Source organism: Centroberyx affinis, unplaced genomic scaffold (assembly GCF_046629955.1).
Source record: "Centroberyx affinis isolate AG114_WGS23_722 - 3 ecotype Tasmania unplaced genomic scaffold, CSIRO-AGI_Caff_v1 ptg001070l_1, whole genome shotgun sequence".
Taxonomy (NCBI): Eukaryota; Metazoa; Chordata; class Actinopteri; order Beryciformes; family Berycidae; genus Centroberyx; species Centroberyx affinis.
The window spans coordinates 17,220-43,918 of record NW_027279619.1 but is presented as its reverse complement, the minus strand read 5'-3'; the positions used below and the strand labels follow the sequence as shown (position 1 = coordinate 43,918).

Below are 26,699 nucleotides of genomic sequence, written 5' to 3'. Positions count from 1 at the left end.
AAGCTAAGGATGTTTAACTGGTAGCTGTTATCAGATTGCAGTCTATTTGGCTTTTATTTATGTTTGTGACTTCCCACCTTTAGGTCCAGCCATACAAAGGGACATAGGCCCTCCACATACTTGTTAATTAGTGTTGTAGTTGAGTCCACCAAAGTCAAGTCAAGACAGAGACAAGAGTTTATCACGTTTGACTAAAGACTGAGAGTGGGGCGAGACAGAGTCCAGACTGAGGCTGGGCCAAGTTCAATTCAAGACCGTGTCTGGACAAAGAGCAGTCTCAGGTACTACAACCCTGTTGTTATCATCATCCCTTTGATGAAGATGAGGTACAACACATCAGTAATACCTGAGAGGGCATCCTTTGCTGTGATTATGGGTGCCACAGTCATGCTTTGCACCTTGCTGTTTGAGCTCATACTCTGAAGTTTTCTTCAAGGTAATTAACAGGTAGCTCCCTGGTTACCGCCAGAATTGGCATAGCAACCTCTCCAGTAGCCTACAGGTATCCATGTCATTAGGGAATAATTAGCACAGCTGGAATACAATTTTTCTATGCCTGGTTGAAAATACCTGTTCTGGCCTTCTTTAGCTATATAATTTATCCATATAGTACAATGATACTTGAAACTACCAGGCTGCACTGCACTTAACAAGTAAGGTATGTAGCTCTGCCACATAAACACAACATGGATTTAAAACCGAGTAAGTCTTGTGGCCCTCTAGGCTCAGTGTTAGCACTGTTGCTGCCAGCAAAAAGGACCCGGGTTCGATCCTCGGCCCTCTCTGAGTTTGCATGCTCTCCCCGTGTTCATGTGAGTTTCCTCCAGGTGCTCCGGCTTCCTCCCACAGTCCAAAGACCTGCAAGATGGGTGGTTTGAAGACTCCAAATTGCCCATAGGTATGAATGTGAGTGTCTGTGTGTGTTAGCCATCCCTGTTAGTCCAGATGAAAGAATAACCTTGCTCTTCTGTGAAAAGGGACCTGAAAGCTACCAGCTGTGTAATAATTGTAATAAAGAACAATCATGTTCAGTGCTAAGTTTAGATCAGTTTTGACACACAGACACAAATGCATGCTCTTGTATCATCTTGGTTTCCCCTGATTCAATAGCATATCGATCTGCATGCTGAAATGTTTGCTTTCGTTTCCTTGCTTACTGGCAAAAATACATACCAGAACATGCCTTACGACTTTTTCTGAACCACTAGGGTCCACTCCTCATCTCAGCATACATCCATCTAACAAGCAGTACTTATTTGAATACAATCTCAACTTTTAAAAGTGTTTCGCACTGCTCTAATGCCTCCCACAGTGACATTTGGTGGAAGATGATGAAGGCATAACCAGTGAACCAGAACTTGGTGGTAGAGGGAGGTGAAGGATTTGTGTGTGGGTGGCGACACACACACACACACACACACACACACACACACACACACACACACACACACACACACACACACACACACACACAATGGCCTGAGCTATTTCTGCTCTTCCGAAGATGAGGTTCTCCACAGCCTGTCTCGATGCACCAGCCGCACACTCAGTACAGACAGGTCTGCATATACCATGGCCCATGCATTTTAGCCAGCTAGCTTGATGCCATTCGCCACTAATGTAAACACTCAAATGCACTGCTGTATCTACTCCTTGGCCTCAAGGATAGTGCTATGAATGTGAGAAAAGTGCAACTCTGTGCCAGAGTGCACTCTGATGGGCTGTGCCAATGTGTGAGAATACTAACTGGATGCAACCTGTTCTACAGAATAGAAGATATGATAAAATGGAAAAGAGAGGAGGAGGGAGGTGGAGAGAAGGGATAGACAGCTGGTAAAGTTAAGCACTCTCCCTCTCTTTGGCTCAGCTTCGGTACACAGCACGCTGTGTGTTGTGTGTGTGTGTGTGTGTGTGTGTGTGTCTGCCTCCAGTGTGGGATCTGTAAAGACAGCATCCTATTCCCTCCTGCTAATTCAAAGTTTGCACAAGTATAGACGTGAAAGGGAAACAGAAGGCTGGCTCAGAAGGCATAAACCCACCAGTGTCTCTGGACAATAGAAATTTGAAGTGTGAAAATTTAGTTAATTACACATTACACAGACAACTTCAAAACTTCACGTCTTTTCTTCTCATTCCACCTCAAAACATTCTTCAGCTCATCTGTTATTGTTACACAAAATATTCAGCAGTACCAATATGTGCTATTTTAAAACCTATTAACTTGAAAAAATGTCTTAAGTGTGTCTCTACCACACCACAAGAATGCAGCCAGTCAGATATTTATAGCTAAACAGCGCCCCCTTATGAAATGTTTTGGTAACACTTTACAAGAAGGGTACATTAATTAAGGGTTAGTTAATGCTTAATAAGCATTAACTAACCCTTAACAGTTAACTAATGTGTCTGGTAATCATTTACTAATGGTGTTCATGTTAACTAAGGTATTAATTTATAGATTATTTAATAGTCATCTTTATAAACTATTAAATAATGTATAATACCTTAGTTAACATGAACACCATTAGTAAATTACACATTAGTTTAACTTCTAATTAAGGTTAGTTAATGCTTATTAAGCATTAACTAACCCTTATTAAGCATTAACTAACCATAAACTTAGTGTACCCTTATTGTAAAGTGTTACCAATGTTTTTTACTCAGATATTCCTGTCAGGTATCACCTTGCCAAAAGTAATGGACCAGACCAAAGACAGTTTCTGTATTAACAAGTTTCAAAATTCCCAAATTTTAATAGGTGACAATTAACAGTATCTCACAAAAAAAAAAAAACACAAACCACCTAAAGGAACAGTTTTATAGGTACAGTTGCATTTACACTGGATGAGTAACAGTTAAGGCACAAGTTAACAGCTGAAATGTCCCACAACAACAGAAGACCCTCAGATCTCGTCACCATGAATCCGATGTTGGATGATTCCATTCCCTGTGATTTTCTTCTTAATTTTCAAACTGTGTTTGCTATTCTAGTCTGGTGATACTTCCCAAAATCAACTACAAAGACTATAAATGTCCACGTGTGACTAGTGAAGCCAAGGATTACACCGGTAAAAGCCAATGGAGCATCACATCCTGAATACTCCGAAACGTGTCTTCTTCGTTGGTGCATTTAGCGCTGCGCTGAGGCTCATTCCCAAAACCAGACGAGTATCAGCAGGATCAATAATACCATCATCCCACAGTCTGTAAAAATAGAAAATAAAAGTGCATCACATTATTAGATGGCACATTATGCCTCACTCATTTGTGTGCTTGCTGTAGTACTTGTGCAGGGCTCTCATGAATTACTTTAGTAGTGTGGCAAGATGCTCCATTCCCCTCTATAATCGACATCCTCCCTCATCTTCCTCCTCTTCTTGCTTTATTATGCTCTTGTAGAGCCTTGTATTCTGGCCCGAGCCCGACGGGGCCCGAGGCTATGACAGATTCGGGCCAGGCTTCGGGCCGATTTTCACATCACTAACTTGGGCTCGGGTCGGGCCCGGGCCTGTTTCTTTTTTTTTTGGGCTTGGGACTTGAAATCAATAGGCATACCAATCAAAGAAACTACTAATTTAAGAAAATAAATACAATTTGATTATAAGACAAAGTTAAGATAGAAAAACGTTTTAGCCTATCAAATACAGACACTGCCTGGCGCACACACACACGCCCTCCTGTCGCTTCCAAGCAAGCACTGGCCTCATGGACTAACATTATTGTTCTGTTCTTGAGAAAATGGACTCTAGGCATTTTCTTTGGTGAAGCTTTTGATCGTACACAGCATGCGTTCTGTTGGCGTAACGGAGCTGTTCCGCCTGCGCTTCCATTCTGTTGCACGTATCTAGGATTTTACCTATGGGTAAGTCATCACAGTTATCCAGTTTTGCTTATTGTTCTATAAACAACTCACGTTGTACTGTGAGGAACATTAATGTACCATAGAAGAGTACTTGTGTCCCTTTTTATGTGTAGATGTACTGTTGCCAAATAGAAGCTTCTCAGCGGCTCTCTGTGGATAATTTCATCTCCAACATATATTTAAGCGACATTGATTCATGTATTTTCTTAACTGACATGGTGATAAATGACTACAATAAGCAAACTATTATTTATATAGATTTATATGGCTAAAATATGGAACAGACGGATGCATAGTAGTCCGTCAAAAATGGACTACATGTGTATCTCCAGAGTTGTGGCTCCGAGTAAAAAGCTCAACCTTTTTCTAATAAACGTTTGAACTGACACATCTAATACTGGTAATGCTTTGGAAGTGTTTTGTATGGTGTTGGTTTAATAAGCTATTCGAAATTGATCAAACACATTACGTTTTTATGTAACAAAAAAAAACAAAAAAAATTGGGCTCGGGTCGGGCTCGGGCTGAGAATTCTCATAAGCCTTAGGGCTTGGGCCGGGCTCAGGCCTAAATTTGAGGCCCGTGCAGGGCTCTATGCTCTTGTCTGAAGTTTAAAATCCTTTCTACCTCTCCTCGTACCTCTCATTTCTTTCCTAGCACACTTTTAACTTCATCAACGTTCTAGGCCACAGTAATACTTTGTTAAATGTATCGTCATATTTTGTTGACTGTATTGTCAGGTACTATTTGTGCATTCATGTGTGTTGAAAATATCGGAAAAACAACTTTCCTACTTGGAAATTTCACATGAACGCCATCCAAAGTCGGACGATTAAGTTAGAAACTTTTAAGTTAGAAGAAGTTAGAACTTTTAGTTAGAAGCTACCTGAGTTTCCGAGTTATGACGCAATGGCGACCTTTAACCTTCTTAACAAGGCAAAAAAATAAAGTTTTGTGTCAGTCAACAGTAAGACCAGGAGCCGAGTTGGAAGTCCCGGATGTCGGACCTTCCCGCCAGCACATGAACGCACAATATGACTCTGACTCTTGCATAGCTTACTATTGGTTGCTTGGTAATCGAGAAATTTACACTTATTCTACTGTTGCACTCATTCTAAATTGCTCGGGATAAGAGCGCCAGCTAAATGACGCAATGTTTTTGTTTTTGTAACAGTCTCCTATCAAGCAATGCTAATGCAAGTCAATGGGTTGTGACACCATTACTCTCAAAGCCACATAAAATCCTTTCAAGCCCTTTATTCTTACCGTTGCTACACAGCCATCCAAGTCTATGAATGGCTTGTAAGCAGTTCAGAGTATAATGCTTTCATACTTCATTGATTTACACAAATTTGGCAAATGCTGACAGGATACTGGTGCCAATTTCACAAAGAAAAGCCCTGGTGTTTATCGTTGTTTAGTGTCCTTGATTAGTGTTCTAGTGTCCTTGATTAGTGTTCTATCAGTCAGCTTCTAAAGAGTTTGAACCTTCCCTTTTGGAGAACACATTATCTGGATTTCCACCTAGTATACTATGCCTACTGCAAATGTGTTAATATCCTCTAAATCACAGGGACCACAAGGAGATTGTGGCTGCTACAGAGGCATTTTTTCTTATCAGAGATTTAGACCTTTTAGCGGCCAATACAATGTTTTAGGAGTCTCGTCAATTTAACATCTGCCATATTTTAATATTTGAATCATCTCCCAGCACTGCAAGAGCTTGTGCTTGCCATGTATTTGAAATTGTTGTGCCAAGGTGAAATTGGCAAAAAGAAGGTGCTACAGTAGGAGCCTTAAAACTTGTCCTCAATCTAACACACACACAGCATTTCCACCATGCACATGATGCTAATTTGGTTAACAAGAACTCCACCGTCTGATGTGTGCTCTGCTCACATACGACATGAAAAATAGCCGGCAGGACTAAATGAAAAGCAAAGATAGCTCATATTAGCAAAAGAACAGCACATCTAATAACAAAAAATACACTTGGGGCACAGCACAGCAGCACCTCTCATGCATGAAGAGCAGCTCTTGTGGTTTTTCAGTTTATGGAGGAGCAAGGTCGCAGGATACATCAATAAAATAATGTTAAAATAAATTGGAAAAATTGCTGGTTGCCTGTGGGTACTACAGCTCTGCCCCATATTACCATTCCCCAATGCTTTACCACAGAGGACCCTTGGTACCAGCGTTGAACTCCTATCACATACTGACATTCAAAAACTTCTTAGTCACAGCCTTTGGACTCGTGAGCTTCACATTTGAGCGTGTAACTGCCTGAGACATGACGTGTCCTGACAAAGCTCACCTGGCACTCGAGTAGTACGGGCTGCCTTCCTCCTCAAACCGCCGCACTATTGGCTCTTTCATGGCAGCCTCTTGCTCTGCTGTGAACTGTGAATACATTGCAAAACAAAATCATTGGTAGGTTTGCCAAACAGAACTGCATAAATGAAGCCGATTTACAGTCAGCTGCATGCAGGGTTGGACAACAGTTATGAGAGAGACTTGTGAATGTGCAATTACAAAGCAAAAAGCACAAGGCCACTTCTTTTGTTGTGGAAGTGACAGTTTCCTTGGGTGGAAAATGATGAATCAACCCTGTACAGTTTGTCGGTGATTACAGAGTAAGGTAAATCGAGCTAGCTCTTTATTATATTTTTTTAAAGGCACCAGCAATTACCACATCCATACGCTTGATGCCCACGACAAGAGACAGCAGCACCTACAGTAGCATGCATGTTGGCAAAGCGGCTAGCTGATAGCTGCTCATCTACTCCAATTAATTTATTGGCAAACAAATGAACGGAGAGACTTGACAGCCTCATGAATTTCCATTCCATTTTTTTTTTTTTGCATGTAACTGCTGGCCACATTTACAAAAAAGCTGCAATCACTTGGTTATAAGGGCTCTTCCATGAATATAATAAGTGCAACAAGGGCCGGTTTATACTTTCAAATAATTGTTATAATAAAAAGAATACATTTCAAATTTATTAAAAATCATCCAATTATTATCATTATTTTATTTATTTTTTTCAGTCATTTTGCTGCTGTTTATTGGACCATCTCCTACGTCACCTCGTCAAGGCCCTGCCATCAGGGTACAGATACATGAGAAACAGGTGTCACACTGCACTATAAATACACTCTTAATACACTCATAACAGCAAACCAGATGCTGTTAATATAATTATAGCTATGTGATGAATTAACAGTTTGGATGACTCATCGCTGTAATACTTGGTGATTAAACTGCTACAGTGCATATGCATGTCCTGTAGACATAATGTCAAACTCCTGCTGAACTCCTGTGACATACATGAATGTCAACCAATTACTGTGAGAAAAACGTCTTCCATTACATCTATGCTTTTGGCAATAGAATAGATTCACAGGAGCTAGTTTAAGCCTTTGTTGCTCATGTACTGGGGCTGCACGATATTGGAAAAAACTGACATTTTTTCTGCGATATATATTGCGATATAAAAAAATACAGGAAATTTCACCAGATACATGCAGTGTGTTATTCATGTACAGATATACAATTAAGAATCAGAATTTTCATCATTTGGGTTCTTTAAATGTCTATCCTCTTCTAACAAAACAAACCCCCCTCCTACTTCTACCACACTTGGTTCAGCCCTCTGCCACCCAGAAATCAGCTTGGACTCCTCCACTACAAGGAGTGGAGAGAGAACAGGTGGAGCGGTATTTGGGAAAAACAACACGTTTCTTAATAAACTTTACAAATGGACTTGTGTGTCGCAGTTGTGTTATTTACATGTAAGCTACCATTTCTAATGATGTTCAAATGTATGCTTAATCTGCGTGGTGGAAGATAAACAGGCCTCCCAGTGCGGCTGAGGATGGTAAAACTCTCAAACTCAAGCAACAAACAGATTTATCTCTCTGCCGGCAAGATGTAAGTACAGATAGATCTGGAAGTTTTGTGTGTATATTGTGTGTGTTATGCGTTTCTTACATTAAGGCACGGACCAGCCCCGTGACAGTAATTTTTTAACTTTTCTCCAGCACCGGAACGAGGTGCCGATGATAACGGGCATACATGCATTCAAAAGCCGCCTCGCATAACTGAATGCCTGCCTCTAGCATCCAGGCGACATTATCTGTGACAGAAGCCGCGTCGCATTCATGTTTACAGGCAGGTGATACGTAGACTCTGCATGCACAGCGAACAGTTCGCTATGTGCTCTGGTGAAGGGGTGCACTGGATCAGTTTGTCAAACAACCAAAACAGGCAGCGCTCATTTTCAGGTTGTGGTAGGCGACTAGTGGGGCCTGCTTTGGTTGTTAATAAATTGATGAAGCGCACCCCTTCACCAGAGCACATTGGGAACTGATCAAACTCCATGTACCCAAGAACCCTTAAATCGGACTAAATTATGTAATATCAGACGGACTTTTCCTTGTAGATTAGTCATGGAAAATGAGAACCTTGCGAGTTTTCCTTTTGTATCAAGCAGCAAAAAAGTTGTAGCATGAAGTGTGTGAGTTAATTTGCCTTACTTGACATCGCGCGTCCTGCAATGTGACTATTGTACATGCGCACATCGCGATGTCGATGCTGAAACAATATATCGTGTAGCCCTATTATGTACGGTGCCAATGAGAGCAAATATTGTAATTGAATTGTTACCTCCTTTCCCTCACGTGCCCTCTGATCCTTAGTGATGGTGGCCAGGACAGTGGCAGCCTGCTCACCACCCATTACAGAGATTCGGGAATTTGGCCACATGTACAGGAATCTGGGGCTGTGAAAGGAGAAACAAGAAGCATCATTTTGCTTGAGTCAGAATAACCAGCTATACCACATAATAATACCACAAAAACAGAAAGCTGTAATAATGAAGATCAAGTAAGAAAGTGATGACAAATACAGCAAAACACAATGAGCGTTTAAGCAGCAAGTGCATTATTTGGGTCATAAATCTGTTAAATCTCTTAACAAAGTAGAGGAATAGGCAACAATATGGATTTTCCAAAATGATTTGATTAAAAATGACTCAATTCAAATTGTCAACAATTCAACAATTATCTCAACGGTGAACTGGTGGCAGTCTTGGCAGGGGAAACATTTTGTTTGCTCTTGGGTTGGTCCTTTAATAATAATTAAATCTTTAACAATGTAGTCTTCATACCTGTAGGCTCTACCGCACATGCCATAGTTTCCTGCACCGTATGAACCTCCAATGATAACAGTCATCTTAGGCACATTGGCACAGGCAACTGCAGTCACCATCTTGGCTCCATCCTTGGCAATTCCTCCTGCTTCATACTCCCTTCCCACCATGAAGCCTAAGACGGAAATGTAGGAGGAGAAGAGAGAGTGCAAATTAAAACAGTGTATTTCTGGAGTAAGGTGGGTGAGAACTACTTTGTGTGTGTCGTCATCTCAGAAGAAAACCTCTGTCAGGATTAATAATAAGTAAGCAAAAAAAACTAGGAAATTGCTGAGCAAGAGATTTATACTACATCATCTAATTTGATCTGAAAATGATGTAAATTGAGATCTTAGGCATATTATCACTTTGTTATCACTTTCTTTTGGTGATGATAAATGATAGTAGGCAGCCATATCTGTGTAACATAGGAAATGAGCAAAAGAAAATAAAGATACTGATATAATCCTGTAATAATATATAATATTAATAAAGGAACAAAATCCATGATGTCAATGACCCCAACTAACCTGTTATGTTTTGGAGAAAGATAAGTGGAATGTTTCGTTGACAACATAATTCGATGAAATGCGTCCCCTGAAAAAGAATTTTAAATTCAATTAATATGTAAATTCCCAGTTGACCTCCAAGGAACAATTAAATTATTAAATTAATTTTTTTTTAAATACAGAAGTGTACCATCTCCATTTTAAAATAGAGTGATGGGACAGTACTGATTTATTTTTCTTGACACAAGAGCTAAACATGAATGTACTTTAAGCCTTAAGTGAGCTGCCATAAGTAACACCTGAGTAAAGAAGTAGGCTAATTCAAAATATATTTAAAGCACACAGGTGCACATGCCCAGCTGCTTGTTTCTCACCACTACAGGAACAGTTTGTGCCTTTGCATTTATTCTAAGGCGGTCTGGATCTCTTTCAGAGATCATTCTTCCATGAGAAGTTGGGAACTTATTGATGGCTGGGCAATAATTCAATATTATCATTTATCATCTTTCAGTGGAATCATACTGAGATTGTGACGTGGTGATGATATTTTGATATTGTGATATACCATTCTGTTATCTAAATTGATGATAACAAACACATTTTATTAAAAAATGAAGTTTGAAACATTTTAAGGAATATTATTTGATTTTTATTTTTTTGCATTAAGCTTAACATTACCGTGCAGTTCAATGAGATGAACATCAACTTGATTATTTAACTTGTGATTTTGCATACTTAACCCATATTGTGATATGTATTGAAATAAAACCCTTTATGATTATCGTGATATTGATTTCCACCATATTGCCCTGGTTGACGGTGGTGCAAAATGTTGCCTCAAGCAACTACTAACAACTTCTTCACGCTCATCAAACCATTCAGGAAACACTTGTGGCCTGTGAATGAGGGACCTGTCATCTAAGACGAGACGAGTCAGGATAGAAATGTTTCACCACAGGAGGAAGGCCATCTCTCAGAATGGCTTTGTATTTTACTGGCATTTACTTTGAATTCAAAGGGGCTGAATGGTCTTAAACCACGCCAGAAAAATGCAGCCCACAACACAAAACCACCAGAAGCCATTACATTTGCAAACAAGCACAAAGGACTGTGTACTGTGAGGAGCCATCTAATTTCAATACACTTTGCATCCCTGAATTACTCAGGTGTTTTCTTTATTTTGGCTGTTACCTCTACTGGTGTTCTTTTGGTGAATCTGCCTGCCTTGCTTTCAAAATGTAAACAAATGTCTGAAACAAGTGACAGTTTCTGTCAAAAATAATCTGTCAGTTTGTTTTCTGATGTGTTCACAGCAACAAATTGTATCTGTTCTTTGTCTGCCCTTCACAAAGAAACCTAGGAAAAACAGCATTTAACAATTTACCAGTTAGCATGATAGAAAGCCAGGCATGTCGTAAGTGATGACGGGCTGGCTCAAAAATGCGTCTAGAAACACAGGTGGCGTATTGATTTTTGTTGGATATGCAATCTGTGCATTTGTCTGGCCCACTTCTGTGCCTGTCTGAAGCACTGTGTCAGTCCCCATCTACAGTAATTGCCCTAGTGAAATAACTAATGCTATATCATAGTGTCATGTTGAGACCTTACTGGCAAGATAAAAAAAAAACCTTGTTTTAGGGTTAATATAATTCAAAATGTGTTCTAAAAAAAAAAATCTTAGTCTATAATCACAAATTCAGCACCTCATTTTGCCTCTGCCAGTGCCAAGTGCAGCGCTGTTCACGGCACCAGTGATCAGATTGGCTTGCAAATTGAATGAATTAGATTAAATGAAAATTACAGTTGTCACTTGTCTTTGGTTTCTAAATGTTATGTTATTACAACGCCATTCATCAGGCTATTACAGCCCATTCACAAGAAGGCCTGGACGAGTGTAAATTGAGAGCTTATTGTATGGGGAGAGGAGCTTCATGTCTTGAATGCAAATATGCCTTTATGGGTCAGTGCAAGACTGGAGCCTCCTCAAGAGTGAAATATTGGTATTCAGTGATGTAAGCAGCAGATCTCTGTGGAAGATCATCTTTGAACTGCTTCAGTCTTGTTTTTAAACCCTTAAAGTCCTTGACATTTTGAGAAGCACATTACCAGTAAAACAGACATGGTTATTCCTTCGCAAATTCAACATGATCTTGAGGCTTAGCTTTATACAATTTACACAGGTATTGTCTGTCTGTCTCCCTTCAGAATCAGCTCGTAAGCCCATGGGACGGAAGCTGTACCATTCTCAATCTGAACTCTGTGTGAAAGTCAAAGGAGCATACAGACTTTCTGAGGTTTTCTTCAGAGTTGTTATGAACAGACATCAGAAAACCCCCACTGTCTTCACAGATCACTCCGAAGCTATGGCACACAATATTATTCTATGCGATAGTCTTTCAGTTACCCTCGGGTACAAAGGAGATTTTATTGCTTACCTTTTTCGCAGACTCTGAGAACAAGACTCCGTTGTTGCCAATGATTCCAACAGGGTAACCAAATATTCTTGAAAATCCTGAAGAGGCAGAGATTCAAAGTTGAAACAGTGAGATTGGTAGAATCCACACCAACACAATTCTCTGTGCTGTCGAGAGGAATTTATTCATGTGAAAAAAAATGTTTATTTCACATACCTGTGACGAGTGTATCCCCGTAGAAAGCCTTGAACTCGTCGAACTTACTGCCATCTACGATTCTGGCAATGACCTGCAATCAAATGTATATACGAAAGCCATATTTGATGCAAGCCAATTGATGCAACAGCGGATGAAAAGACCAGTAAAAGAAAATGGACAACACTTGTGTATCAAGTCAGTATCAGGCTCAGACGATTCAGACGATTGCAACTGAAAACATCTAATGAAAAAAAGGCTGCTAGTAGATCTTGTGTCCAAAAAGGTCTGCCAACACTTTTGTAGACCATTGACAGTTTGACATGTTTAGCGTTAGCATAAATTCTTGCTTCCGGGGGCTAGAACAAGACTTAAAGGCCCGAGCTTTAATCCAAATGAGAACAAGTGTAGCACTGCCAAAGAAAGGAAAAAAAGACTGAACCGTTTTCAATTTTCAACTTCACTTAGCTCTTGATAGAGGGGGTTGACAGCTTTACATTGGTTTAAAATGGAAATCAGAACTACCCATCTTATATATACTCATAACTTATTGTCCAGGAATTCTAGATTGGAGTGTGTCAGTGTTCAAATCAAACTTGAAGGAAAACTTTACGTTTTCTTTAAGAAACTTAAGGACATTTTTTTCTTGAATTAGAGTTTTGATTTCCTCTCTCTATTTAAAGAAATACACAGAAAACTGAGTAAATACCTCTCTGACATCAAAGTTGCGTTTCAGGTTATCTCCAACTATGCCATACAGTTCATCTGCTGGGTAGAGGGGGGGTTCAACAGGTTCTGTGGTAACCTGAAAAATATAGCACAGATTCCACGTCAAGAGAATACAATCACTGATTTTTCAACTTTGGTTTATTGAAATCATACAAAAAACTTGGCTTCCTGCTAGTATGACATGACCTGATGTGCAATAAAATGTGAATGTTTATGGTGATTATCAGTGGACTTGCCTCAATGTTTTTCTTGTAGTTCAGGCTTCGCACTGCCTTCCTTGCCAAATGGAGGGCGTGGTTATCGTCTAAAGCATAGTGGTCGGTCACACCAGATTTTCTGTAAAATAAGCAACAGATCAATTTTGGTGGAATAACTGTGGTACATAAACCATTATATATGAAACAATTACTGTATATAACATGGGAGCATGTGTTCCATCAATTAAGTTAAATAACATGGTTATGTACGATACTTTTCCAAAGCACTCTTAACAGAGATGTATGATTTAATGTTTAAAGTCATATTTGTGCACCCCTGACTTTTTGTTGTGCATTTGGCTGTGCTGCAAAATAATTACAAATGCAATAATTTGCATTTCTCTGAGATCTACACAAAGTGAAAAGACTTAAATTACCTTACTGGACAATATTTGTACCACATTTTATATCAAATGTGCCTTCATGTGTAGGCTGTAGTCAAGGGTTTTGAACAATATTTTCCATTCAAAATCGTTCAGATTCTGCCCATTTTGCTGACACCTCAATACATCTCAGTGGGATTTTAGGGTGAAGGATCAGTCACAATAGTCACAATATTCCTCTGATCCACAACAGCTCACTAAGTATTTTTATTGATGAGCACTGCAGCCCTTTCCCAAAACCAGAAACCTGGGATCAGAAACCCAGACCTGCCATGTCATAAAAAATGCCACTAATTTCATACTTGCAGTGCAGGTCAGCACCACCAAGGTCCTCTGCAGATACTTCTTCCCCAGTGGCAGCTTTGACCTGCCAGAAACAAGGCACAGAGATCCTCAACCAAACGGAGACGCATTACCAGAAACAATATCATTGCAGTATTTATCTATTATTTGTGAGCAGTATCTGCTACCTGTTTGTTATTTGCAGCTTGTATGGAATTACAGTAATAGAATGAAAATAAGTTTAGCAATATTAACCACTTGTTAATTCCCAAATCCGGTCCCAAATTGTAAGGGATATTTTTTGTGTCTGTGTGTGTGTGCATATGCAACCCAAGCCTTGCTGAAAACCACTTAGTGCAATTATTATGTTGACTACCAAAGGAGGTCCTCCAAGGAAAATGGTTCCTTGCTTCCGCACAATGATGCTCTCATCTGCCATGGCTGGTACATATGCTCCTCCAGCGGTACAAGAGCCCATCACAACAGCAATCTGAAAGAGTAAAAAGAGAGACGTCTACTCACAGAACATCTCACAGAACATCAGCTGCTCATTCTGGGTCCGATATTAAGAATGCACATCTAAGAAGGGCAACCGATAAAAGCTCTGCTATCAAACGAATGGTGAATGGTTGATCTTGTTGATAGTGTAATTCAAATGCAAAATTATGAAATCCACTTATTCTAAGGACTACTGGGCTTGAAGAAAAATTTGTGGCTATGCATTAAAGCGAATCAGTCAAAAATCTCAGAAATAATAACCAATGCTATATGGGGCCCCTTTTAAAGCAATATTTCACTTAATTTTAACATGGGGCTTATTCTGCACTTGACTGCCATGAAAACCAGAATATAACCTAATCACCAAGATCGGAGTTTGTACAGTAGCGTTTGGATTTTTACTTCCCATTCATTCGAATGAGGCTACGAAAATAGCCTGAAAACGTATATTTAACACGTTTGTGAACAGATTCAACAACAGATCCCCCTACTGTGGTTTTCAATTGACTGTTGGTCGAACGCTTTAGAACATAATTTTGCCAAACAGCATTTTTACTGATAGAGGAGAACACAGCGGAGGGTTATTTTAATCAGCGTATCTTAAGAGACAATATTAACATGAATTCATGGCCATTCTATTTGGTGAAGCCGTATGATTATATTCTGGTGTGTGAGTCACCCTTGGGTCTACAGGAGAGACGCAAGTTCAAGGAAGATCTGACTTCTCTGTACCGCCATCCACATCTATCATCTTTCACACAAACAGCCCCTCACACTCAAGCCTTTTTTTTCTTTTAACCACAGAAGGGAAAAGATATCTCACAACCATCTTATTCTGTGAGAAAGGGTCAGACTACTGTATTCACAGACTAGTCTGAGATGGATTGTAGTTGCCTGTTGCAGACAGAAGAAAAGATGAAAAGATGACTAATCTATAGTGGTGGTGTTATATCACAATATGGCCTACTGCAATTTTCAAATCGCAGGAGGCGCAATAATTGTTAAAGGCGAAATGTGTGTCAAAATACCATTTTAAATTAAATATTGTCGTGCTGCAGAGATGTCCTGGCCTACACATATTCTACAGACTTAAGAAAACATCTTTGTTTGGTACAGATCCCCGCAAAAATCAAACCATAATCATTTTAATACGTTTTTCAATGAAAATGAGAATAATGATGTAAAAATTATCATTCCCTCTAATATCGCAAATCATATCGCAATTGCAATATCAGTCAAAATAATCGCAATTAGATATTTTTTCAAAATCGTTCAGCCCTAGTAGAAGAGACCAAAAGTAGATCAAATTATGAAACCGAGGTCTTGAGGCACTAAGTCCTATCAAGGTAAGAGTGGTATACCATCAACATGTGAAAAACAATAGTATTGACCAAACCCAAGCATTACCTGTGCTATTCCCTCCGAAGACAGTCTTGCCTGGTTGAAGAAAATCCGTCCAAAGTGATCTCTGTCTGGAAAAACATCTGCTTGTCTGGGTAGATTGGCTCCTCCCGAGTCCACTGAAGGAGTCAAGAACATCAGGACATGTTGAGATCTCATGGATTATTGTTAATGTCTGGCTATATTACAGGTATTTTATATTTCCTTATGTGCTGAGGTGCAGCCTGAGACCCTCAACCAGGGCCTTTTGGCATGTTCCAAATCTATACCAGCAAAAAAAAAAAAAGGATCAGGCCTTTTCCCAATGGGCCCTTTGACTTTGGAACAACTGCAGAGGAGATCTGGCTAGCCAAGTCAGTGAATCCTAATAAATCCCTATTAAAACACAACTTCTACTTTTAGTGAACTGGTTTTACAGAGCTGCTGTTTACCTTTCATTTTTATAAATTTCACTTCGGTGAGGCTATATTACGGAGCCCGGGAGTGGCCATTGGGAAAGAAAAAAAGTTATATCGAATCCACGATTTACTGTAACGTGCGCACATTTTAGTTCATTCGTGGGCACGCGATACAATTTGTTCCCTCAATTTCGTTAAACTGTGTATTTTAGGAAAAAATGCAACTTAAAAGGTACCCTTTTAGGTATTGCAGATAGGCCTAGTACAGATCTGGTATGTTAATATCCATTGTCTGTTTACACTGAATAGGCATATCCCCCAAATTTAGCCACTTAACCTTCAAGCCATGTAAACACAATCAGGTGGCTGCAACACACCCAGGACAGCTCCACATTTAAACATAATCACCAATATGTGCACTGACTCTTTATAAGCTCGTGAAGAGCGCATGTATTATATTGAGAGCACGATATCACTATTTCGAGGGCACGTTTTGGCAATTCGTGCACACGTAAAGAGGAAATCGGGGGAACGAATTGTATCTCGTGCGCATGAATAAACCAAAACGAGGGCTCATTTTAACCAGATCGAGGGAACGAATTGTATCTCGTGCACATGAAAAAAGAAAATGAGAGCTCGAATTGCATATCGTGTTGCATATTGTGGCCACGACATATTATTTTTCTCCCGATGGCCACTCCCGGGCTCCGTACTATATAGAGGAGCTGGGGCGGCAGTGGGAGGTTAGGCAAAAAGGAATACTGATTTGATGAAATTGCAATTTAAAAACTCAGCCATGTTAACTATTGGAGAAAAAAAAAATGTTTTCTTTTTTCTTTTATAGGTTCATTTTGCTTGTTCGTCCAATCCCTAAAAGAAAAAAATATAAGCAACTTACCTAAGTATATGCATGGCATGTAGTTTTGCTGGGCGATTTCTTGTGCACGAAGATGCTTCTTCACTGTAACTGGATAGTATGTTCCCCCTTTGACGGTGGCATCATTCGCAACGATGACACACTCTACCCTACAAGGAATGAAAGACAATCAACAAGATATTTATTTCGGGGCCTGAGTGCATTTGAAGCAGTCATGTGAAAATGTGCTTAGAAATTAAGCAAAAAAGCCAAGTTAGAAAACAACAAGGAGATGAAATTAACGTCCTATGTAATTGTCATTGTCAAGATTTATTTCACTGTCTGCTGATATCAAGCCGCTGGATATTACATCTGTGCGTATCTCCACCAGCACGGCTAATGATAATAGGCCAGATGTGGCTAAGAAACAAGCCTTCTGCCTTACCTCCCTGTATATAGTAAGGGAATGATAAGTCATTGATAAGTCATGGAATTTAGTCATGGGCCAAGTTAAATTATGGTTATGCATGTGAGCAAACCATACCAAATACAATAATGGCTTATAATACCAAGATGTTTTAACCATTACAATCAAAGTCAGTAACCCTGTGAGAATTACTTTTACCACTTTCAAAGACGTGTAGTATCGCTAACACCCTGGTAAACCCATGTCAAAAGTGTCCATAGAACTTACCCTGAAACCCGGCCAATTCCAGTAATTATACCGCCTGCTGGGACTTCCTCTTTTCCATACAACTGATATGCTGCAAACTGGGAGAGTTCCAAAAAAGGGGTCCTGAAAGAAAATCAGATAAAGAACAACAATATGTAATAGATAATTGTAAAAAGGAGAGGGAAAAAAAGTGATGGCTTCTTTCAGGAGTCTAAATTGTAAGAGGATAGCAATGGCATCCTTCCATCCCTGTATCCAGTGTTAAACGATAACAACATTAGGAAAATTTGCACCATGGTTTGAGTAACGACATCGAACCAGAGGGCCACCATCTTTATGCATCTGGTCTGGTCTGAATTTGATTGATTTGTAATTTCTGAATTGGCCAAAACCAAGGGTGGAGGTGGATGTCATTACCCTGGATCCAGAAGTCTGTCTATGCGCTCTCTTGGCAGGAGCTTCCCACGAGAAGTATGAAGTTTCCTGGCCTTTTCTCCTCCACCTGTATCAACCCAAATAAATAAAATGACAATTTTTAGAAAATCTTAGGGATCCGCACATTGACTGTGGGTGCAAGACTAATGCAAGGTCATGTAAATAAAGGCAGAGCCCACACACAAGATCTCCATATCAATCTTCTTTCATTTTAAACTTTTAATCTTTGACCTGACCAAGTCCACCATGGATCGAAACGTTGTCTAAAGCCTAATGAAATAAAAGGAGATTGATATGGAGATCTGGTGTGCGGGCTCTACCTTCATCAATCAAGTGTGTTGCTCAAGGGAACTGTGACAGCACTTTCATCACCCAGATTGTCCCAATTAGTCCACTGATTTGAACTGGTGACCTTCAAGACACAAGCTCACTTCTCCATTAGGCTGTCACCGTATGGGAAACAATGTCACTATTTAACACAGTGCAAACCCTGTTGAATTTCACTTCAAAGAGCTTGTAAACATGGCGTGTAGTGTGTGATCCATCATGTGCTAACACTTACCCAATTTAATCTTCTCTGTTCGGCTTTTCAATTCATCAACAAGAACTTGCATCCGCTCATAATTTTCCTAAAAAAACAAAAAAAAGTAGAGTACATGCACATTTGTTTTGTTAGTCAATGAGCTACAATGGCTATAATTTCTATTGATGACATTTTTTGGCAGACACAGCCCCACATTAAGATCCTGAAGACAGATTTGGAGGTTGGCTGCCAAAAGGTTCTGCTCCTTGATGCAGACCTAAGTAGGTTGGCAGGCCAGCCTCAAAGTGATGCATATGCAAAAGCCTATGTATAAAACGAAGCCTTGAAGCCTCCAGTCAAGAACCCTGAGCATTGTGGAGATATAGCAGTGGGAGTAACAGTGTTTCCCCATACACTGACCAATTTATGGCCACATGCCATAGAGTTATTAAGCTAATTCTAAGGCTAGCTCCTTTGTCAGACATAAGGTATTACTTTGTGCTGCTAGTTTATTTGATTCCAAACAAAACCTTTTTCAGGGGAAATTAATTTAATTCTCCTCCTTCAATACTAGCTAATACTAATGGAAAATTTGGGGTGTCAGGAGCATGTCTGACAATCTGCTGATGGGACGCACAAGGGCAACACCTTTTGTTGAGACGCTCCCGTTTACAAAGAGTAGGCTACTTTCCCAATCATTGCCTGAGTGTGTCATCACATAAATGCCAGTAGCGCTCTAATCTTCTACTGAGATGAATTTTCTTTCAACATCAGAAAATAGGCTATTCTATAATTGTTCGGCTTATGAAGTTGTAATGGGTTAGGTTAGTTCCATTTCACATAGAGAAGTTAACAACCTCCTCAATTCTGTCCCATCTAACTTAATTTTGGAAGAGGAAATGAAAAAACTTCACAACCTAGCTGCAATTATATAAAGCAAATAGAGATATTAGAAATGAAACTGATTTCATGTGTGATCTTATGATTTGACATAAGTTTTAATTTGTGGATTTTTAAACAAGTCTCTCCCCAAGCTGGAAAAATAATCACAATTCTATGATGCCATCAAGTGGCACTTTTTGGTGTTGCACCACTTTCAATGAAGAGGTTATGAATCACTGCATGTAGACACTGGGTACTGAGGGTGTTTTTCTGGAGATATGGGTACACTTTATTTTCTAACTATTCAATTATCACTGTTATTAACTAAAGTTCTCCACAATTAAACATTTTATTTTAAATGTTTAATATTTCATTTTCTCTTGCCATGGCCTGAAAGATATATATATATATATATATATATTTTATTCTAGGTTTGTGTTAATTTAAGTTAATTTGTCTCTGTGATTAATATAAAGTATCCATTTGGTCACTGTTCAAAGATTATGACTGAATTAATGAACGACATCAGATACAAAACAATGGGTGCTGTTTATGGTGGCTTTCCCCCTTTTTGCATGTAAACTTTTCTCATTTGTCTGGTTTCACCTAAGGCAGCGGTTCTGAATCCTGGTCCTCGAGAGCTGTGCTGGTTTTCATTCCAGCCATCTAATCAGGGACTATTTTACACCTGGGATGCCAGGTGAATGCAATTAACTGCAATTAACTATCTGGTATGTTAGAAAACCAGCAGTATTCAGGGTCCCGAGGACCAGGACTGTGATCCAGTGCCCTGCTGCTGTTCCCTCTAGCCATCAAATGAGGGACTGTTTTACGCCTGGGGTGCAAAGTGAATGCAATCAACTAGCTGGTAGGATAGTAAACCTGCGACACTCGCAGACCAGGGTGGACAATCACTGACCTCGGGCATTTCGTGTGCTTGCTAGCCAGGTCCCCCTTCTTACAATAACAAATGTGAAAAGCAAAGACTGTGTACTGGGTAATATCACCTGGTAAAACCTACTAGTTGGACTCACAGTGAACAAATTGGGCTGTATGAGGGAGATGCTACAGTAAGACCTTGGCTGAAGAGCACGAAACGCTCAAGGTTTTGACCTCCCATTGAAAGTCCTCTGGCATGTGTTAGCTTGTGCGTGGTTCAGAGACAAGTTATAACCGATATGCTTATCAACGTTAGCTAACCTTAACGTAACTTACAGTTGTTGGGCAGGTAAAATGTGAGCCAACGCTAACGTTAGCTGTGTGCAGAAATATGCATTTTGGCTAGCCAACGTTAGCTACAATCCAACCTACCTGATATTCAGGAGATTGCGTGTCAGGCTGAGAACCGAGTCGAGCTACTTTGTCGGCATAGTAAGGCCTTGTGTTAGCCAAGGATAGACTTCTACAACGAAGCAGCCACGGTTGGACAGTCCGTAGAAGCATCTTGCTGCTCACAGCCAGATAACCAAACGTCAAACTATTTACGTGGCTAGCTAGCAAGCTAACCCAGCAAAACTCTTCTTCTGTGGTTAATGGGAGAAGTAACGTTCCATACCGCCATCTACTGTCTGCAGAAACTATTCCGATAGGCCTACACTTATCTATCTATCTATCTATCTAATTGTAGAAACCAGTGTACAAATAGGAAATAACATTAACATCATGCCAGAGGTCTGTTATCTTTTGTAAAGATCTTACACACACATTTGAAGGGTTTCAATATTTTTTTACTAATTGAGATAGATTTTACATATTGATTGAGTTCATTGATCATAACAAGGACATCAGATTTGTTTTTTCTTGTGAATTTTCATTTGTTAATATGAAGTTTTGCCAACAGTACAATTACATGTACTAAGCAAAGCCACTATTCTTGTTCATTGCCCTGCTCAACAAATTTAAATATCACATTCTCCCTCAGGACTGAACAGACATTTCTCAATAGATCCTAAGTGTAATGACAGTAGGCTACCGTGATAAATAATAAAAGTATGTTTCTCATAAACTGCCCCATTAAAATATATATATTTTAATCTCTTAATAATTACAGGGTAGAGTTTATTAATAATTTCATGTATAGTCATTATTCACCTCCGCGCCGCCACCATGTGGATTCTAAGAGGATTACACTGCTGAAATTAGAGTGTGATCAGTGAGAGTTAATAAGTTGACACCTTATTTAGATTTCTACTCACACATTTTTTTCTGTTTGACCTAAAGCAGGAATTTGTTTGATCATGCACCAGTATTTTGTTTTATTTTGACAGATTTACTGAAGGAGGAGTGGCATTATCAAGGTATATTTTGATGAGTTTTTAGACTGACAACATTACACATATAAGGTGTGTAATGTTGAAATGACTCAATGTGTGGAAGGAAATTCTCATTATTTTACACATGCAATAGTAACACTGAAATGTGGTCTTTAAAACGCAGAGAAAAGGCCTCTCATTTAGAAATGGGAACTAAAGTTGGTTTTAAGTGGGAATTGGAGTTAGCCTAAAAGCTTCAAAAAAATATCCCTTCTGACCCAAGTGCTTTATTCTGAGGTAGAGTACATTTGGCAGAGTATGGACTGAAGAGCATTCAAAACAAGAGCTTTTTGTTCATTTAGTTTTAAGAGGCCTTTCTCCTCCAACACTCCCACCTATTCTATCAGTATGCATGGAAATGTCCATGACCTCCACTCGAATAGCTGCCCCTGTTTTCTTAGGAAATATACAATCCTCCACTCTCTGGGTGAACTTAAACCCTCTCACCCTTCCAGCTCTCTCTACTTTACTGTGACCCTTAAACCCTTCTCACTGCTGCAGTGATGAAGTGACAGAAGAGATGTAGAGGCACAAAGAGCCACGGTACAAAAAAAAAGGGCTATATATTGTGGTGACTGAGCATAAAGTGCCTGAACAAAGCACATGGACTTTGGATGAAAAAGAAAGAAAGAACAGGAATCTCTGGAATATCATGGACTTTTGAGAGGTGTATTTCAGATGGGGGAAGTTAGGGGATTTGCAAATTTCTCTGAGGAAATCAGAGAATACCTGGGAATTTTACAAATGGGTCACTTATTTTCCAACTTGTTTCACTCATTTGATGCCTTAAATGTTAGTGTTCAGCCCAACTGTAGTGTAAACCACACTGTTTAGCTCTTTAGGACTTTTCTGAACAAACCAGGAAGGGATACAATGTTTTGGCTATGGAAATACTCCAACTTAGTTACTGAAAGTCAAGGAAAATTCATGTAATCTTACATCAGGGCCACAGTGGGAACCCAGAAAGCAAGCAAGCAAGAAAGAAAAATGAAAGAAAGAAAGAAAGAAAGAAAGAAAGAAAGAAAGAAAAAGAAAGAAAGAAAGAAAGAAAGGGAAATGTGAGTACTATGTTCAGTTCACCAGATCAGTGTCAAAACACACCCACCCCCACAGTCCAGTATTAAATGAATAGTGAAACAAGATGTGATGGGGTATCATCATCTTTCTCTCCTCCTCTCGTTCTCTCTCTCTCTCTCTCTCACACACACACACACACACACACACACACACACAAACTGCAGTCCTGGCTGATTCCTCCCCTGTCTTTATACAAGCTGAGCAGCAGTCTCTCATCCTTCCCTTTTTGGAAAGAGATAATGATGCTCGTTTCACAGCTCAAAGAAGTCATTACTGTGTGACACAGCCTTGAATGTAGGATATCAAAGCGCTGCAGAGTGCGCCCCCCCCCCCACCCCCACCCCCCTAAACGGGCACAACCTCGTTAAGACGGCAGAGGCATGAATTAATCATCGCTCCACCCTGTTACGGGGCAGGAAATTGTTAGCAGCATCAGTTGTTGGGAGAAATGTCCCTTTGAATCACTCAAAAGCACGAAGCTCCTCGCAAATCTTTCATCTCATTACAAGATCACTGCCAAATTTACTCCACCAGATAAGCTACCATCATCTAATCTCTTTCACACATATGATAGGCCTGGCAAGGTGACATTTAGGAGGAAATGAACATTAGTAAATCAGATATGACAAGGGGATTGAGTAAGGACACATTAATGTGAGTTTAAGTGCAACACAAGGTATTATAAGGGAATACTATGAGCCTCATAACTGATGTAATCCCATTAAAAATACACTGTAATACATTCTGAATACAGTATTATTAGAGTTCTATCGTAAGTAAGTAAGTAAGCTTTATTTATATAGCACTTTTCAAAAACAAGTTACAAAGTGCTTACAAAGACATAAAAACAAGAGAAATTACCATATAAAAAGTAGAATTGATACAGTAATCATGAAAAGCGAGATATGGATTACAAAAACACAATAAAACAAATAAAATAAAACGAGAGAGAAACAGAATCAAGAGAAGGCAATTCTGGAAAAGTGCGTTTTTAAGAGAGATTTGAAAGAAGAAACAGAGCTAGCCTGCCTGATCTCCTCCTATAGGATAACCTGTTCCCCCAAATGCCAAAGGAACAAATCTCCATCCAGATGAATTTTCTTTTATGGACCTTATCCTCCCAGTGTGTGAGAGGCTCTGTCATTTTTATTTCCCGGCACCACCAGAAATGGACATTCATTGTGATGTCCTATTAATTTGCGTAGGTGAGCAGGAGTGTTATCGCTGTGACAAAACCTTCTTTTCAAAAGCAAAGTATAGAGCCATGTTATGAAATGCCAGACTGAGCTGTTGTCTGGCTTGTTGGTCATTGTGGAAAAGGCCTGTTGGAGTGCTTACTGTTTATTATGTAGTTTACTACTGTTTGAGACTGAAGTTTGCTGTGATTGTGAGTTACAAGGTAATGCAATCTTCAGTCTACTGATTCAGTGTTACTTGTACATGACAAAGGTTAATAAGTTGTCTGTGCTAGCCATTGTGGTGGTAGTGTGCGGTATCAAACCTAGTTATTATTGGTAGTCAGGTTTTATGCATATTTATCCTTGTTCATTATTTAAGTGCAAGATGCTGACATTTCTTAAATAGGTATAAATATATACTGTTGTTTGAATTGTCCCTTCTGTGTGTGTTCTGGGGAATAAAACAGCCTGGTGTAGTGGAGATAGGTTACATACACACTGTTGTAGTGCAGCATACACACCTCTGTCTCTGGGGATTTTGTGTATCTCAACCTAAGAATGATATTCAATTCGGCTGGGGTTTATGATCAAAGCACAGTAACAACTAGAAAAGAGTAATGGTCTGCAGTAACCTTCCAGTTCCTCTCCTGTTATCGAGGTTTTGACGTTATGCCAAAAATCTCCTAGCAACCATGACTGGCACCATGTCAGAAGAAGTAGCAGTTTAATCGGCCCTTAGAGGGTAAGAATCTGTAGTAATATAGTGACTCTGAGTAATCACTTTCAAAATGGACTGAATGTCCACGATTATAAGTTATGTCTCTGTTGGATCTTGTTCTAATTTGTTACCAGCTGATTTCACTGATTATTTCCTCTTCAGTTCAGATTACTCCTCTCCAGTTGCAGGTGCCAATCACAGAAATCAGCTGGTGCAGTGTTTAGTTGGAATGAAAAGCTGCAGACTCTTGGGTTACTACAGCACATGTTTGAGAACCACTGCTCCACTCTATGGTGTTTCGACAGATTTGTAAATAAAAGTGAGTTGTGGTCTGAGGGAGACCTTCACGTTCATTGTTTTGAACTGGCAGCTACCTTGCTTGCAATGTAAATATTCACTCTGTTGCACTTATACCTCTCCCAGAGGGTCCAGTGTGTGCTGCCAATGCTCTAAAACAGTGATGCTCTGAATTAATTAAGAGCAACTGTGCCAGTGCTCTGAATGTAGAATAGTATTGTAATGGTTCTGCAGAGCGGCACTTTGTGAACGAACTCCCAGAAGAACGTCAGGTCGCTAACATGGGTCATGGAGGTCTGTGGAAGGGCAGGCGACTGAGGCGGCCATGAACAAACACAATTTTAATGTACAAATTTGCAGTCTCTTTATGTAAGTAAATGAACGTTATCTTTACAGCTTTGTGGAGCCAGATCTTCCAGCATCATGTCATAACACATGCAACAGACGCCATCTTGCTATTGTGTGGCCTGTTTGTTTAATCCAACTTTTACGTCTGTCAGGAAAGTGGGCAATTTCCAAGCTGCAAGTGCTCTTAATACAAAATGTTGAAGTAGGGTGGCTCATTCCCACATTGCGTCCCCACCTTTTCTCCTTCTCTCCCACTTTTGGCTCTGTGAAGTGCTGGTTTGAGGGCTGTAACAGGAGTATCATTCACTGTAATGGTGTAGCCTCCTCCTCCACAGCCCTCACTTAGATCACTTAATCCACTTCAACAGTCCGGCTCTGTGCTCTGGATGAACACAGCACGTTCATGCTGGGAGGATAGACAGAGACTAGCGCTGACCTGTGAGCTTGCACTGAAACGCCACACTAAAACACTTGAAACCCTTGTTTCCCAGCTCACTTAATAACTTAGATATGGAGTATGCCTACCATTATACCTCAAGTCAAAATGCAAAACATTTTGGACGAAACGGGTCTGTCACACAGTGCTTTAAAGAGCCACAAAGGACATACCGATAGAAACATGGGAGAACAGATATAGTGGATGACTTCTATAATTCACAGAAATATAGAGGTTATGAGGGTAGTGCGGGCTTCTAAATGGAAGTAAGCCTGTTCAACCAAAGCTATCCTGTCAAGTGATATTCAAATCTTTTTTAATGACACAAATCTCAGCGTTATCTGTCCAAATTATGAAAATAACGACTTGACAGTTTACAAAAAGGTAGACAACTTCTATAATTCATATTGAAATGGAGGTTATAAAAGGTCGCAGGTGGGACGATTGGCCTGACAAGAGGTAAATGCAGAATATTTTTGCCTTTATTAGCATTTTTGCTTTATTAGATAGTTTAGAGTAGAGAGAGACAGGAAAGACTGGGGGAGAGAGAGAGGCATGACAGGCGACAAATTTCCCAGGATAGATTCATGCAATCGCCTATAGGTAATGAGGTTTTACAGCTTTCATCAGTGTACTGAGATTTCAGGTACAAATAATTTGGGGAAATTTTGTGAAGTGAAGTTCCCAGGCCGAGTGCACAGAGGGAACGCCTAGTTTGCAGTTGCCTTTGCAATGATCAAAGTCAGCCTCTGTGTCAATCTGAACGACACTGAATATGGCAGAGATGTATTTTTTCATGCCCTGCAAAGCTTCCTGTACAGATACCTACAGTTTTACTGGAATTTACAAATT

At 39.7% G+C, this 26,699-nt stretch overlaps 1 protein-coding gene across 2 annotated transcripts; it reads right to left on the bottom strand.

Moving 5' to 3' along the window:
* Window positions 1–2,688: 2,688 nt before the first annotated feature.
* On the bottom strand, window positions 2,689–20,996 carry mccc2 (methylcrotonyl-CoA carboxylase subunit 2). 2 transcript variants are annotated; one of them, XM_071523163.1, is made up of 17 exons: window positions 20,793–20,996; window positions 18,639–18,705; window positions 18,059–18,143; window positions 17,663–17,764; window positions 17,011–17,138; window positions 15,721–15,833; window positions 14,192–14,305; window positions 13,836–13,900; window positions 13,130–13,229; window positions 12,874–12,969; window positions 12,186–12,258; window positions 11,991–12,067; window positions 9,577–9,643; window positions 9,026–9,182; window positions 8,524–8,638; window positions 6,172–6,257; window positions 2,691–3,201 (listed from the first exon to the last, which is right to left on the bottom strand). In XM_071523163.1, the coding sequence occupies exons 1-17, from the start codon at window positions 20,922–20,924 to the stop codon at window positions 3,084–3,086; spliced, it is 1,695 nt and encodes a 564-aa protein (XP_071379264.1). In that variant the 5' UTR covers window positions 20,925–20,996; the 3' UTR covers window positions 2,691–3,083. The 2 variants fall into 2 exon arrangements, with proteins under 2 accessions (XP_071379265.1, XP_071379264.1); XM_071523164.1 differs by lacking the exon at window positions 14,192–14,305 and having other exon boundaries at window positions 2,689–3,201.
* Between the last annotated feature and the right edge of the window lie 5,703 nt (window positions 20,997–26,699).

Excerpts from the sequence above, each read along its gene's own strand:
- mccc2 (XM_071523163.1), bottom strand. The coding sequence starts at position 20,924 with ATGCTTCTACGGACTGTCCAACCGTGGCTGCTTCGTTGTAGAAGTCTA. Across the intron at positions 18,144-18,638 it reads AACAGAGAAGATTAAATTGG|GTGGAGGAGAAAAGGCCAGG; the intron begins GTAAGTGTTAGC and ends GGGTTGATACAG. Across the intron at positions 13,901-14,191 it reads TCCTTGGAGGACCTCCTTTG|GTCAAAGCTGCCACTGGGGA; the intron begins GTAGTCAACATA and ends TGTTTCTGGCAG.